Genomic DNA, 16149 nt, shown 5'->3' with positions numbered 1-16149 from the left:
ATGTATTAAAGTACTATACCTTCACACGCGCGGTCCGAAAATAAACATAAAAACCAAACGGCCAACTTAACTCCTTGGTTGAAACCAACCATGCAGGGAACTTGCAAGGTGATTGACACACATTACCGTGAACCCGGAAATTACTTCTACCGCGCGTAGAGTTAAAATTTACCGATTGAAATCAGAAAATTTCTTATAAAACCCTTTATAATATCTTCCTAAGATAGAAATATGGAACTAGCGTCGATGTGAAAACTAATGTTATCAAATCTACGTTTCGCGGTACATCTGAGATTCGTGTTGGCCCTTTCATAGCATCCCAATGTTCCTTTGTTATCCTTTTACGTGCATGTTGCAACGATGACTTGCCATTCATATTAAATAACTTTACAACCAATACTTGTTTCTTTGTATTTGCTTATCGGGCTCACGTGTGTCAAAATCACGTGATTGCGGGGCGCCCTCGCCATCATCTTTTGGTAGCGTGAGCATCTCATCCTTTTCACCTCACGCTGTCAGCAGATTACCACGCCAGATTTTGGCTAAGTAAAATAATGTTTACTTCCCTCCCTCCACTCCCTCTTTTTTTTTGTTTCCAATTACGATTTTGAGACATGTGTATTGGCACTTTCAGAGCATCCCAATGTTCCTTTTTTATGTTTTCCTTTTACGTGCATGCTGCAACGATGACTTGCCATTCATATTAAATAACTTTACAACCAATACTTGTTTCCTTGTATTTGCTTATCGGGCTCACATGTGTCAAAAGAAAAGGTAGGTATCCATGGCGGAGATTTGTACCGAAGTTTTTGCATTGTGCTCGCCTATGTCAGAATTAACCATAATTTATATATAGATATATATGTCAGAAAACAATATATGTTATATACAGTAATTCAGCTCTTTGTCAATAATTCCGAATGTTACTGTGCAATGTGTTAATGAGTTAAATGAATTTTATAACCGTTTTAATGTTCATGATTTTAAAAAAGAAAGAGAGGCCCTATTTAGCTTGTGTCGGGTGACTGAAGATGATCCCAAATTTAGTATAAGCATTTCTGATGTACATAACGAATTCATGAAACTCAATTCATCGAAGGCTGCTGGGCCGGATAGAATCCCACCACGAGTACTTAAGGTCTGCTCTCCTCACCTTGATGGTATATTTACATTTATTTTCAATATGTGTCTTTCTTATCATGCGTTCCCGGATATTTGGAAACTTTCATGCATAATACTGGTACCTAAGAAACCTAAGATTAACAGCATGAATGATTTGAGACCCGTTGCACTCACGTCTGTCGCGATGAAAATATTGGAACGTATTATTTTAAAAATTATACAACCTTATGCTGAAAAAGTGTTAGACCCGTTGCAATTTGCTTACCGATCACTCCGTAGTACCAGTGATGCGCTTTATTTTAAATTACATAAATTGTATTCACATCTAGATAATGTAAAGAAAGGCCACTCGGCACGTATTATGTATTTTGATTTTCAGTCTGCGTTTAATACCATACAACCCCATATCTTAGCAGACAAAATGTTGAATATGGAGTTTCCCCGTCCGATTGTTCGTTTAGTTTTAAATTTCATTTGTGATAGAAAACAATTTGTTAATATTAATGGTGTTAAGTCAGAAATCGTAACCTCTGACACCGGTGTTCCTCAGGGTACTGTCAACGCACCTAAATTATATTCCTTGTATACGGCCGATTACAGATCTTTAAATGATGAGCTTTGCCCCGTTGTTAAATTCGCTGATGACACTAGTACTATTGGTCTCATAGTTTCAAACAATGATGAAAATTATCGTAGCGAAATACAAATATTTGTAAAATTTTGTGACGATAATTATCTCCAAATAAATGCATCAAAAACAAAGGAGATGATCATTGATTTTAGGACTAAACATAAATTTAATTTTCAACCAATCACTATCAAAGGTAAAGAAATTGAAATTGTTGACCAGTACAAGTATCTAGGAATTGTTTTCAATGATAAACTGAATTGGGGAGACCATTATAGACTACATCAGCAAAAAATTAAATCCCAGAATGTATTGTATGAGAACTTTATATAAATTTAACTCCTGTGATTTGATGTTACTTTCGTTTTATAGATCCGTTATATGTAGTGTTTGGACGTATTGCCTCTCCTGTTGGGCTGGTAATGTTACCGGAGGGAATAAAGGACGCCTTGAAACTTTCATCCGTCGGGCTGGTAAAATGATTGGTCTGGAACTGCCTTCCTTTACCGATGTGCACCTAGAACACTTCCAGAAAGATTTCGAACGCATTGAGTCGGATGCCTCTCATCCTCTCCACAAAGTGATCATAGACCAACTTAATCCAAGTGGTAGATTGAGGCTCCTCAGTGTGAAAACAAATCGATTTGCTAAATCCTTTATTCCCTCCGGTATCATCCAGTACAACAGGAAGTCAAGAAGATAATTTTATCTTGTAATTTTTTAGATGTTTTTATATGAATGGTTTTATGCTATATTTGTTTTTATTGTGTTTTCTTTGTTATTATGACGAGCAATGAATTTCCTTGTTGAGGATCAATAAAAGTTATCTTATCTTATCTTATCTTAAGCAATTATGAGTTGCAGTAATAGTAAACGACAAACCATGGATGACTAAGCAATATAAGAAAATAAACAGAAATGACAAAATTGGCTAAAACAAAATCACCATTAACACTATATCGGTACAAAATAAAGTAAATAGGATGTCCAAGAGTCCAATCCAAAATGACTTAAGATAGGTTTATGACAAAAACTTCCATTACAATGAATACAAACACTATCATTGACTCTCATTTAGCATTTTTTTTGATGATTTTTACTCAAAAATGAATAAAATTAATATTTTACATATACAAGCTCTAATTGTAACGCAAATTATCCACTCCCATAGTTAGGGCAGTTTTTAAAAATATTTGTTATTCATTAAAATAACAAAATAAAATTTGTCTAAAAAATGGAAAGAAATTAGTTTATTTTTCATATATTTTGTAAATTAATGACTCAAATGACTTTTCATGATAAATCAATGTTTAGTATGATTCATCAGCTTTGAATTGAGCCTAATTCCAAAAGAATTGATGCATTTCATCAAATACTGCGCCATAAAATAAAGATATTGGTAAAATTACGTGAAAAATAGGTCATTGACCTCTGACTCGAATATGCATCACCAAAATCAGTTAAGAATTGGGTTTTCAGATTTACCAAAGTATGTCTCACACAAAAATCATAAAGACCAATGGTAAACTTTGTGCACTAAATCAACTCATCTCTCATACTAATAACTATCAGCACAAATGTTGGCGTCACACAAAGTCTTTCAGCTTGAAACCTTTGTAGCACTTGCACTAGCACAAAGGATGGAAATGATGGAAATGAAAGAGAACTTTCAGAAAATATCAGCTTTCTTTTCTAGTTAATATCTTCCGAAATACAACCTAGAGAAGTCACAAAAAATGAATACATAGCATCTGTACAAGAAAATAGGATTATCCACAGCTAAATCGAATTTAAAATATGCATGGAGCCCAGACGATTGGAAACGAGCACGAGACCGTGATTCCTTTCCCTAAATTGAAACATAGTATAGAAAACGATTTCCGGCCTATATCTTTAACGTCTGTCTCATAATAACTGTATAAATATAATTATATTATAACAATATAATTGGTGGTTTCATTTAGGACCAAATAAACAGAACACGCAATGACCAATTTCGATGCACCAAAGACGTATACACTGCTGATGCATTTGTATCACTCTTAAATGCAGCAGCAGCAATAGCAGCAAAACAACAGAGGAAAAGGAAGTTGCAGCAGCAGCAGAACAAGTATTGAAGGTAACAAATGAACTTACAAGTCAGTTATCACAGTGGATCCTTTAAATGTGGTATTTCTCAGTAAAGTTATTTTGTTGTTGGTAAGGCTTCTATTATGAAAAAAAAAATTATGTCACTACTTAGGATACTTAATAAATGCGATTGTATAATGATAATTTCGTTTTATCATTTTCTATGCTTTATTCATTGACTGTGAAATCTTCAGAAGTACGTTTTATTGTTGTTATTGTTTTAAACGGTAGTGCATCCGTCCAGTTGTAACAATAGTGAGACTGCATCGCGACGGTAAACGAAAGAGACGGTAATTTTAAAATAGAGTCTGGTGCTAAATGCATTCGAAACAAAAGCAACAACTATTAGCCTCCTCTTGGGCATAGTCCCCTAACCCTATGCATGCAAGCTCGGAGAGCATGCTTGAGCAGGTTCTGCGTTAGTCAGACTAGATATTAAGTAAGCTAATTTAAAAAGATGAACTAAAAAACATAATCAAAAACATTAAAGATGGTTACGGTATTTTTTTTTCTAGAAGAATCAAAATGAATTTACATCCTACACATACTATACACACATATAAAGTAAACAACTATCGCTTATGGTTTAACCGTTTCAGAAAGACGTCAACTGTGCTTCGTCTGGTTGTAAGACCGATCTTTAGATCGTCTAAATACAATGAACGGAATATATGCCACCTACTTTCGTTAATGTACGGTCTCGAAGCAAAAGCTCACTACTAAAAGTTAGTTCTACGCACATAAAAGAAGTTTTTTTTTCAAATTATATTGTCAACTTACAAAATATGAAGAATTGGAAGATCATTAAAAACTGTCGATATGTCTGTCAGCAAATTTTTGTCTGCATGTCTGAAATATTTATTAGATAAATTAAATTATTATTTATATCTAAATATAACTCAATGCATTACATAGTGTATCTTTTAATGCATGCGTATCATTGATACGTAATGACTGCTTGCAAATCACACTTCTATAAACACTTAATGAAACATTTGGAATCTGTCTGGATAGATAAGAATAAACCTTCACATCCTAAAAAAGAGATTGTAATAGGGAATCTTTAACTCAATGTGTTGCAACACAATACAACTTCTATTTCAAAAGAAATAGTAATCTAAGAAAGTTTTGCATGGCTGTGGTGTAACTATTGTACGAAATAACGTCAACTAAATTGATATAATATGACAGTGATCATATTATTAAACTAATTAGTAACAATAGGAGTTTAATAAACATAACAGACTTACATATTACCAATTGTCTTCGGCAAGCTTGGTAATTTACTAAGTAAATTGTTATTAACATTTCTGTCAACAATAAAGATATAAATAAACAAATTTAATGAAGATCAATGCAAGTACCACATCTTTATAGCAATACTTTAATTAGTTACGTCTTGACATGACGGTATTTTCACTAATACAATTTTATCGCATTTTATATCGGTGAAATATAAAATTTGACATCTCATGTGGCGATTAGCGAACATAAAATCCTTCGGGAATGTTAAATCTTAATTGACTTAGGCCTATATCAATACTAAATGTTAATATAAATGTATACACTTCTTTAAGTTGCATAGTTGTGTGAAGACCGACTTACTCGGTACGGATGCTCATTAAAGCCTGTTTTCCTGTCGACGATATTCGACGCTATCGTTAACAATAATCGGCGATCTTCTACGTAAACATTGAAATGTTAACGATTTACAGGAAAAGGTAATCGCTATCGTTATCATTTCAACTTGATCGTTTTCAAACGATCGTCGTTGAACTTTTAACGATCAACGACGATAGCATCTACTAACGTCGACAGGAAAACAGGCTTAACATAGTATGATTATCCCTGAGTTGTTAGCTTAAGGCCAGTCTATAGCCCTCGAAATACATGTCTTTTCCAATTTTTGTGAAATATGAGATTTTGGTATTATATTTGAAAAAAAATTTATATTATACTACCTACCCAAAATCAAATTTAGGAAAAAAGATGATTTGAACTATAAATGAATAACTTGAATAATTTAACATAAGTAAAATGTTTAAAATGTGATGTCATTCATCTGCATTTGTTTTGGTTCAAAGTTCAAAGTGTGTCCTTAAGTCCACAAAGCAATGTCAATACGTTAAAAACTTTGTTAAGTCTGTTTTATCACGATTAGAAGGTAAGGTAATACAATAATAGGCTTAAGTTACAACTACAATATTATTACGAGAAATAGGTATAAATACAAATACGAATAAATTAATAGTTACTGAAAATGTTATAACTATAACTATACAAAAATGTGATATAAACTAAATTGTATAACCTACAATATATTTAATGTAATATTTATAAAGACCCATAATAAAAAGTACATATTGTTGTTAACACAAGCCATTATTACAGTATACATTATGTATGTATAAGTAAATCAAAAGAAGCAAATAATGATCAAAGTTGAAATAATTGTCAGAAGAAATTGTAATATATTATTTTGCTACAATTATGTTTTATAAAATACGTTTTTTATCTAGAAATAAATGTGGTTGAAATAATTCATTTTTAAGTCACCATTTTAGAGAATGATATTATATTTAATAGCCCAAAATATTGCTTTCATCTGTACTGTAGCTTGCTTGAATTTATGTAAAAGATTACTTACATGGTGAAAAGTTCATGTAGCTTTGAAAAAGCATCTTCGTCGATTTCCTTCAGGTTATTATTGTTCATGTAACTATTTAAAAAACAACAACACCAAACACACTGAACAACGTAAGGTATTGGCACGTTAGACGACAATTCTAGGTTTTATTCTTTCAAAATTACCGCCTCTACCTAGTTAAACGGTTTGCAGAATCTATATTGATCGGTCGTATTGCTAAATTCCATGGAAACCATGCATGTACTGATTTCTTTTAATCTAATACAAATTACCATCTCTATGGGAATTGAAGCGTTGAGGAAAGAATTGTTACATTACTATTATCATCATTAATCAGTACATGCATTTTTATTACATTAGTTATTTAGACTTTAATATAAATCATCTTTTTATTATTATGTTCTGATATGTTTAAGCATCGAAAATGATGTACAGTGTTTATCACATCTTGAAAACTGATTTTCCATTAATCTGTACTTGAGAGAATCAGTGCCATCTACGCCTGGTTTACTGAAATTAGCCCTTACGTAATTTTAGAATACTGTTAACCGTAGCTTTAACATCGCAATTTGAAACTTATAGAATGATTGTGTCTACTGGTCATTGAAAGTACAACATATTCAAATAAAAAAACTTTTACAAAAACTTACAGAATTTGTGTGTTTAATGGAATTCCAACTGGCCATTCATTGAGTCCACGGTTTGCACAGTTCACTGTTTGTGTTCTTTCTATACATTCACAAACTGCATTCACATTAATATCATTACTACATGCAATTTCAACACCAATTGATAAATCCACCCATAAAAACAACAGGAAACATATAAATGATGTATTAGAGTCCATTTTCAACATGTTTGCAAAATAAATGTGGCAACCTAAATGAATAAATATTGCGACGACAACGAGCAACGTCACTATGATACGAAATCTGGTTTGATATTGAAATAGTCAAGGTTGAAGTTAATCAAAATACATCTAAATTAGGCTTTAAAATTGTATGAACATTTCCAACAGAGTTGGTATCAACAAAAGAGGTTCCGGATTCGGGTAATGACATTTAGTGTTCTTTCAAATGACTTCTTTTCATTATACATACTGTACATATTTTTGTCATAACACACTTATAATATATATCGTATATTATTTCCTTGTGGTTTTCAAGTTTTAAATATATCTATCGATTTTATGACATCTTTGCCACACATGCAAAAGTCTTATCATTTGCTTACCAAGGTAGCCTTATCCATTAGACACAACTAGAATTTTCGAACAAAAGTGAATTTTAAATGCATAATCAAAAATTATTTCCTATTATTGACCAGATCGGACTATGATTAAAAAATTAATACTCTAACAAATTATGGCTAAAAAATAAAGAAATTTACAGTTCCGTCGGTTAGAGTGGATTCCGAAAATTCCCTGGTATTTTGCGTTCACATAATTGACACCGTATACATTTTATGAACACATATAATTGGTTTAACATAGTACACGGTCTGACACAAGCATTGTCGGGGCCCACAGTGTGAAACACAGTATCGAAAAGAGAACCACCGTATATGAAGAAAATCACAATGTAGGAAGGAACCACACATAAAAAAACAAGAAAACCCTTTCCCATTATTTAAACGGCTAGTAATACATTATATGTGCGCAGATCTTGGAAATTTAGCTTTGACATTGAAAAAAAAAATATTATCATGATATAATGCGGATGAATATCTATAGGCCTAGACTAAGAGTGCAATCGCAACATCCGGCCAACATTTAAAAAAAAACGAATTGCGCACTTTTCCATGCATTTGAAACCTGTTTTAATTGTCCGTGGATGCATTGTTTGCATTTTAACCCGGTTAACCTCATAGCTTGGAGGCCCACCACCGTCTCTCTGTTCAGATCGATCTGCGTCCATTTTATTTATTGGTGCATACTATAGCATTAATAAGATCATAAGAGAGGGTTGGTCTAGAATACAGTAGTAATATACTAGGTTATATTGCTAGCCTAGTATGCTTTTAGTAAGTAGGCCTACTTAGCTAGAGGCCATGAAGATAAGATCATGATGTGAAACCAATAGCATAAATGACCTGCGCCATAAGAAATTCAATGAAAAAGTATTAAAAAGCATTCATAGCATAGAGGTACAAAGCATTCCACCTACATCAGACTCTGCAAAATATCATTCGTACCGAGTTTATTATCAAACACAAGTGTGGATGGGGAACAACCACCTAAAGCCAGAAGAGTGGGGTTGGAAATTACAGAATGGAAAGTTGATGCCTATTACTATGGATTCTAGCCCTGCACCTCATGAACTGTTGAAGATAATAAAGTGCAAATGTAAGGGATATTGCGATACCTTACAATGTTCTTGTAAAAAAATGGCCTCTAGTTTACAAACTCTTGTGGCGAATGCCAGGATGGCTTCTGTACAAATATGTTGTTGGAATACAATACTGATATTATTGGAGACAGTGATATCTATCTATAACAATGTTACCGATTTTGATTAAATTAGAGGAAAGTTAAACATGTGTTGTACACCGACGGACGTTTATAAACTTTCAAATTTCCTTTATTAAGTTGTTTTACCACAAATTCGATACAACCACACATAGCAAGTAAGAGTTCATACAACATTCTAAATTTTATTTTGTTAATAATTATGATTTATCTTGTGTCTGAGCTTAAAATAATATTATGCCAATGTACTTAATATTGAATAATTGATAGTACAATATATTAATATGTAAAATTAATGTTCAAAAAAAGTTCAAAACCCAGATTGAATTATTTAGAATTGTTATGGTCATATTTATTATTGTGTTTAATACATGCTTACACTATTTAATGGTTTAATATATAATTATAGCATTTTAGTCGCGTGGCCGCGACTCTATAGTTCACTATGTCGGTTGGTCGGTCTGTCGGTCTGTCGGTCTGTCTGTCGGTCCGGTATCACTATGCGTTTTAGCACGCGACTTATGGCTGTTGGCCTTGTTATAATAAGGTATACTGAAATGACCGTTGACCGAAGGTCAAAGGACAAATTAAATGTCATATTCGGAATGTTTAGGGTCATGTTTATATTAGTATTTAATACAGTCTTATACTAAATATTCGATGGTTTTAATAGATAATTAGGGTTTCTTATAAGGTATAATGAAATGACTTTTGACCGACGGTCAAAGGTCAAATCAAATGTGCTATTCCGAATGTTTAGGGTCATGTTTATATTTGTGTTTAATACATTCTTATACAAAATACTTGATGGTTTACGAGATAATTAGGGTCAAAAGTTTAAAATGGCAGCCATTTTTAATTTATGCAAATTAAGTAATTTATAATGGGTAGATCAGGGTAGATTTTGGATATGATATTATCTACATATAGTTGAGCATGTGTCAGCAAAAAAAACCAACGATTGCAATTTGTTTGACTCAACGCCTATTTTTCATCTATTTCCACTCATCTAAAATGGAGAAATCCTAAATGTGCATTACTGTACAGTTTCCATATTGCAATAACAATGTATACTAAATAAAAGCTGATTTCTTAATCTGCTCATAATATTACACAGATAGATACTGTACTGTATTCTCTTTTTAATTACTTAAGGTGAATTATTTAGGGACCACAGAGTGGTTGTAAAATGAACAACATAAAACAATCTCTGAGTTCACAATTCAACCACTATTATGTTGGGAAATGGTGTGAACAAACAGTGCACGCCACTGTGCAAACCTCACAAATTACATAGTGTTCAATTCGATGAATGGTATTCAAAACCATCGATGGAATGCCATCTGGCATAACGTACAATAGAGGTAGTTATTGGAAGAATAACAAGTATTTGTTACATTTTACCGACTTATTACTTGCTATTGCTATGTGTACAATAGGGTGGATAATACGTATACTATATAATATAAAACACGCATGTAACTTTATCAAAGCTGAACAAAAATGGGCTAACGTATTATTATTATTATTATTATTATTACTTGTATAGCGCACATTTATACAGCATTTAATTATAATCAGCGGCGCTTCACATCAATTAGTATCGTAACATTGTTTGAAATATAGTGCTTTTAAATGTTTTTTAAACTGATTATAGTCGTCTAAGTGTTTAATGTGACTTGGTAATCTGTTCCAAATTTTGGGTCCTGCTACGGCGAACGAACGGTCAGCAAATGTCTTTCGTTTAGTTCGTGGGATTGTCAGGTTATAATTGCTAGTGCTTGAACGAGTACTGCGAGAAACATTCCGCACAGTAAAAATATCTCTCAGGTAACTTGGAGCGGAACCTTTAAGCGAACGCCATACAAAAAAACGCTATGTTGAATTGACATCTATGAGACATCGGAAGCCAGTGCATAGCGTTAGTTGCACTGTCATACCAACCTTTCCTGACAATTATTTTCGCAGCTTGGTGCAGTAACCTCTTCATTGGAGCAAGGGTATTAGCAGGTAGACCATAATACTGTACAATGCATTGGCGTAATCAATATGTGACAGCACGAGCGATTGAACTAGTTGTTGGCAAAGGTCCTTGGAGAGAAATTTGCGGATTTGACGAATATAATATAAATTAACAGCTATCGTTCTGCATTTATCACGTATGTGGTTCTTGAAAGATAGCTGGTCGTCGATATTAACACCAAGGTATTTTACAGATGAACCACGTGGTATTCTGTCCCGACATACGATGATATGATCTTTCTCGCATTTCAGGAGTTGAGCTCTGCTTCCCAATAGTATGAACTCTGTTTTTTCACTGTTCATTTTTAGTCTGTTGGACTTCATCCAGTCGTTGATGGATATGAGGCACTCTTGTAATTTGGTGATTGTATTTTCCATACTAGAACTAGAATTTGGATTAAATGAATCATACACTGAGTGATCATCGGCATATCCCATAACAGAAATATCAAACTTACTGATATGATCTTGTAAAGTGCTGGCATATATGGTGTATAGAACTAGACCGCATACTACCCTGAGGTACAGAGAAGGACAAATTGGCTGTCTCCGAGTTAGTTTCGCCGATTGTTACGTTGGCAAATCGAGGACGAAGGTAAGTATCAAACCAGTTCAATGCCGCATTGGCCACTCCGAATTTGTTCTGCAAAACGTCGAGGAGTAGGCCTACTTCGTCGTTCACTGTGTCGAAGGCGGCTGACAAGTCTATACATACCAGCGCAGACACCCTTTTATTTGCAGCTCCATATTCCAGAGTACGTCATTGGTTAACTTAACCAAAGCCGTCTCTGTGCTAAAACCTTTCCGATAGGCAGATTGGTACGCCGGTAATAAGGTATTGTTCTCAACATAGCTATGAATTGGTTCAAGCATGCGCGTTCAACCAGCTAGGATACGAAGGACAGATTGCTTACTGGCCTATAATTCCTGAGGATACATTCAACACCCTTCTTTTTTATAAGCGGTTTTATAACTGATATTTTCCATCTATGAGCAAATACGCCGTTACACAACGAGTTGTTGATCATCCTTGTAATAAGTGGTAGAAGTGTATCCAGATGCTGTTTCACCAGTGTCGACGGTAGGGGGTCAGTGGAGCAGGTTGTTGGTTTTGCGCATATGATCAACTTCCTAACATCATCTTTGCTAACTTCCTGAAATGCAATAAATTCATTTGCCATTAGCCGTTCTTGTTCATACAAAGAGAAGTGTTCCAATTCCTCTCGTATTTTCTCTATTTTGCCCATAAAGAAAGATATGAAGTCGTCTGCTAACTGTTTATCAGTTTCATGTGGTGGAAGTGGGTTATTTTTACGTCTACCAATTAGCTCAAACACGATCTTGTAAAGCTTTTTTGAGTTGTTGCCAGCTTCCTTGATAGCACCATTAATGAATTCGTACTTGGCTAAACGACGATAACGTTTGTAGGAATTGCGTAGATCATTGTAAGCTGACCTATTTTCGTCGGTGGCAGACTTCCGTAGGGTCTTCTCAGCACGACGAAGTTGCTTCTTCAACACATTAGCCTCGTCATCAAACCAAGGTAACGATCTTCTGACAGTGGTAGTTTTCTCAACAATAGGAGCATGCTTATCCAGAGCAGCAAGTAGTTGAGTGTTGTAGTGATTTGCCAAATCGTCGATATCATCGATATTCGTTGATGATATAACTACTTGAGACAAAGCTTCATCAAAGTTCGTGTGATCTATTTTATTTATCTTCCGAAACTTTTTCTTTTGACGGTAACATTTCGGATTTGGTCTCGATAAAATAGTCTCTACAAAACAATGGTCACTGATGTAATAATTTGAAGTGGGCTCGGTAACACAAAGAGTGTCCTTACCCCTCGTTATTGAGCGGGGTTGGTGAAATCTGTCCATAATAGGTTACTTTCTGTCCATAATAGGGACTAGAGGGCGCTGTTGTTTGTCCATAATAGGTGACTTTCATAATTGGCTGTCCAAAATAGGTGACTTTTTGTCCACAATAGGCGAGTTTATTGGAGTAGTGCGCCATCCATTGTGTTGTCCATAATAGGTGATTTTTTTGGCGTACTCGTACGTACGTAGTTTATTTCGCGAGTAGAAGTAATACTAATTTGCTTTCTGTTCAGACTTCGAGGCTACCTAGGAGGCCTAATTAGTATAAATATTTAAGTCTTTCTAGCCTAGGCCTAGGCTAGTCCTGTTAGTTAGGCTACCTCTATAGGCCTACTAGCCTAGGCCTAGTCCATTTGTTATTGTCCACTAATAATAATGAAATGTGAAATTTATTCAGCAACAAATAATTTAATTTGAACTTCATTTTAGGTTTGATAGTACGGACAGACATTACGCAACTTACCATACTATTGCAAGTTTAAATAAATCACCAAATGAACCCACACGTTCTTTTAGAAAAATAAAAAATACCCCATAATACTCTAATAATAATATTGATAAAGTTTTATTTTTTTAAGATAATGAAATGTAAACTGTTATTTTTATAAATGCATTGGTGTTTCAATGTATTGTTGTATTTTTTTTTCTTTGGACTTATTTTGTTTTGTTAACAGTAATAATAAAAATCAATCTAATATTGAAAAAGACATCACAGTTCAGCACTTCATTTCGTCATTTTAGGTCCTCCCCTATTTCAAAATTCTGGATCCACATAGCTCAATGACAAACCATCCCAGTCTAAAGTGGATCAACAGCAGCACATCTCATCCATTTATTATATTGTTTAATTAAATGAATCAATTTTAATGTTTAATACTAATAAGAAATACGACAATAAATCAAGTTTACATACACGCAGTGTACAATCAACACCTTTGTTCTGTATTCAGAACAGTTTATTCAAAATCTAAATCACATTTAAAAAATACTGAATTATATTATTTTTAAAAGTGTAAAAACATGGTTAAACTACAATTTAGAAAATAGCAAGGATAAATAAAATGCACCATAATGATTATGTTTATTACTATAATTATTGATCGATGATTATGATCAAAAATAATATGTTGAAGTGATGTACTTTTTCATTTCAGCAGCATACTGTATATGAGCAGAATATCAAACATCTGTATGCCTTTTATTGTCAGTTTTTCTACTACGGTACTGATAAAATTCAGTTTGTCTCTCTGAAAATGTTTGACTAAATTGTATCCTTCTTTTCTGAAGATTACTTTTGCAAACAAATACTTTTTCTAAATAGGCTTCTTCTTGGGATTTTACAGTATCTTGGTCATATTGAAAAATGTCCTAAAAGATGTAGGCCTAGTGGGTTGTATGTAAAGTATTTTTCTTCAATTGTAGGTTGGGCCTATCTGTTACTTACCCTAGTTAATAGAAATGTCCATGCTACTGTACTATAACATTGATCAGAAGATACACTGTACACAATCTTTGATACATGCAAAAAATATGGGAAAAATATGGGAAAAATTGAGATTTAAATAGATGACATAATTAATAACATACAGTAACAATAGCTCTGGCTCTACTATACTGCCAACCTACTAACTGTCCGAACTGTCTGGATAAGACTCATTCATTCAAAAAATAATTAAAAAAAACAAAAAGGTCAATCTAGCAATCTAGATGTCTGTGATTTGAAGACAAACTACCAATAGGTCTAGTAGTAGACTAGGCTAGTAGTAGCTGATTTCAGTCTTTAAAGTATAGTAGTGGGCGGTGGTGGCAGTGGTATTAGTAAAAGACTGTATAGTGACTAGTCCGCCAGACCTGACCTGCAGTTAGGCAGTATAGTTACGAGTAGTCTGTAAAATATTCATATTAAAATAATAAAAAAAACAGATAATGAGGATAGGCCTAGTTGTTTGTAGTAGGAAACCTATCTACCTAATATGAGCCCATGTCATTTTTATTCCTACTGTAGCAGGGAGGCACCCCCTGCTGTAAGGTAGGCCTAGAAAAAAAAAGCTCACATTTCATTAGTAATAGTGGACAATAACAAATGGACTCCAGCTAGGCCTAAGCTAGTAGTAGTACTATCTATGCCTGAGGTAGCCTAACTCTAAAACAGGACTAGGCTAGGCCCTAGCGGCTAGAGAGACTTAAATAATTATACTAATTAGGCCTCCTACTAGCTAGGCCTACAGTAGGTAGCCTCGAAGTTTGAAGAGAAAGCAAATTAGTATTAACTAATAATACTATTACTTCTACTCGCGAAATAAACTACGTACGTACGATCGAGTACGCCAACAAAATCACCTATTATGGACAACACAATGGATGGCGCACTACTCCAATAAACTCGCGCCTATTGTGGACAAAAAGTCGCCTATTTTGGACAGCCAATTATGAAAGTTACCTATTATGGACAAACAACAGCGCCCTCTAGTCCCTATTATGGACAGAAAGTCCCCTATTATGGACAGAAAAGTAACCTATTATGGACAGATTTCACCAACCATATTGGAATTTTTGAGCTGAAATATGAGAGCTGCTCGATCTTTGCACTTAATTTCAAATATGAAAGTATCTTAGCCCACCATAATTAGAAAATGGCAATTATAATTTAAAATAGAAAATAAAAATATATATTAAGTGTCTCCAGGACCTCAGCCCAACCACCATGGTTGATAAGAAAATTTTGAAAAATGCTGATGGCCGGAAATGCCACTTAATTTAAAATATGAAATAAAAATATATTTATTAGTGTCTCCAGGATCTTAGCCCACCATAATTCGAAAATGGCAATTATAATTGAAAATAGGAAATTAAAATAATTATATATTAAGTGTCTCCAGGACCTCAGCCCCACCATGGTTGGGACTGAGGTACAAACATTTGGAAAATAGAGCTGCTCTCGATGGCCGGAAATGGCACTTAATTTCAAATATGAAATAAAAATATATTTATTAGTACCTCCAGGATCTTAGCCCATCATAGTTTTGAAAATGGAAATTATAATTTAAAATAGGAAATAAAAATATATATTAAGTGTCTCCATGACCTCAGCCCCACCATGGTTGGGGCTGAGGGGGAAAAAATGGAAAAATAGAGCTGCTCGATGGGCGGAAATGGCACTTAATTTTAAATAAAAATTACCTCGCCCACATGGTCACTACTGGGGCTGAGAGGTGAAGAACATTTGGAAAAATAGGGTTGCTACGACGATGCA

General features: G+C 33.9%; 1 protein-coding gene and 1 long non-coding RNA gene across 3 annotated transcripts in view; both read right to left on the bottom strand.

Moving 5' to 3' along the window:
• The window catches only part of LOC140063638 (podocan-like), a 34742-nt gene extending 27293 nt beyond the window's left edge, over window positions 1-7449 (bottom strand). Inside the window, exons 1-5 of one of the 2 annotated variants that reach the window (XM_072110070.1) lie at window positions 7178-7449; window positions 6528-6599; window positions 5131-5190; window positions 4661-4729; window positions 3887-3958 (exon numbers count right to left, since the gene is read on the bottom strand). In XM_072110070.1, coding sequence (XP_071966171.1) covers window positions 3887-3958; window positions 4661-4729; window positions 5131-5190; window positions 6528-6599; window positions 7178-7383 — 479 coding nt within the window. In that variant the 5' untranslated portion in view covers window positions 7384-7449. The remainder of the gene's footprint in view (window positions 1-3886; window positions 3959-4660; window positions 4730-5130; window positions 5191-6527; window positions 6600-7177) is intronic. The other variant, XM_072110069.1, reaches the window with a different exon arrangement.
• Window positions 7450-13924: 6475 nt separating this feature from the next.
• LOC140048787 (uncharacterized) lies at window positions 13925-15271 on the bottom strand. Its single transcript, XR_011845145.1, has 3 exons — window positions 15213-15271; window positions 14341-14406; window positions 13925-14091 (listed from the first exon to the last, which is right to left on the bottom strand). It is a non-coding gene; the product is annotated as an uncharacterized lncRNA (long non-coding RNA).
• Window positions 15272-16149: the final 878 nt, after the last annotated feature.

This window comes from Antedon mediterranea, chromosome 1 (assembly GCF_964355755.1).
Source record: "Antedon mediterranea chromosome 1, ecAntMedi1.1, whole genome shotgun sequence".
In the NCBI taxonomy this organism is placed as follows: Eukaryota; Metazoa; Echinodermata; class Crinoidea; order Comatulida; family Antedonidae; genus Antedon; species Antedon mediterranea.
This window is presented reverse-complemented; position numbering and strand designations above follow the sequence as displayed.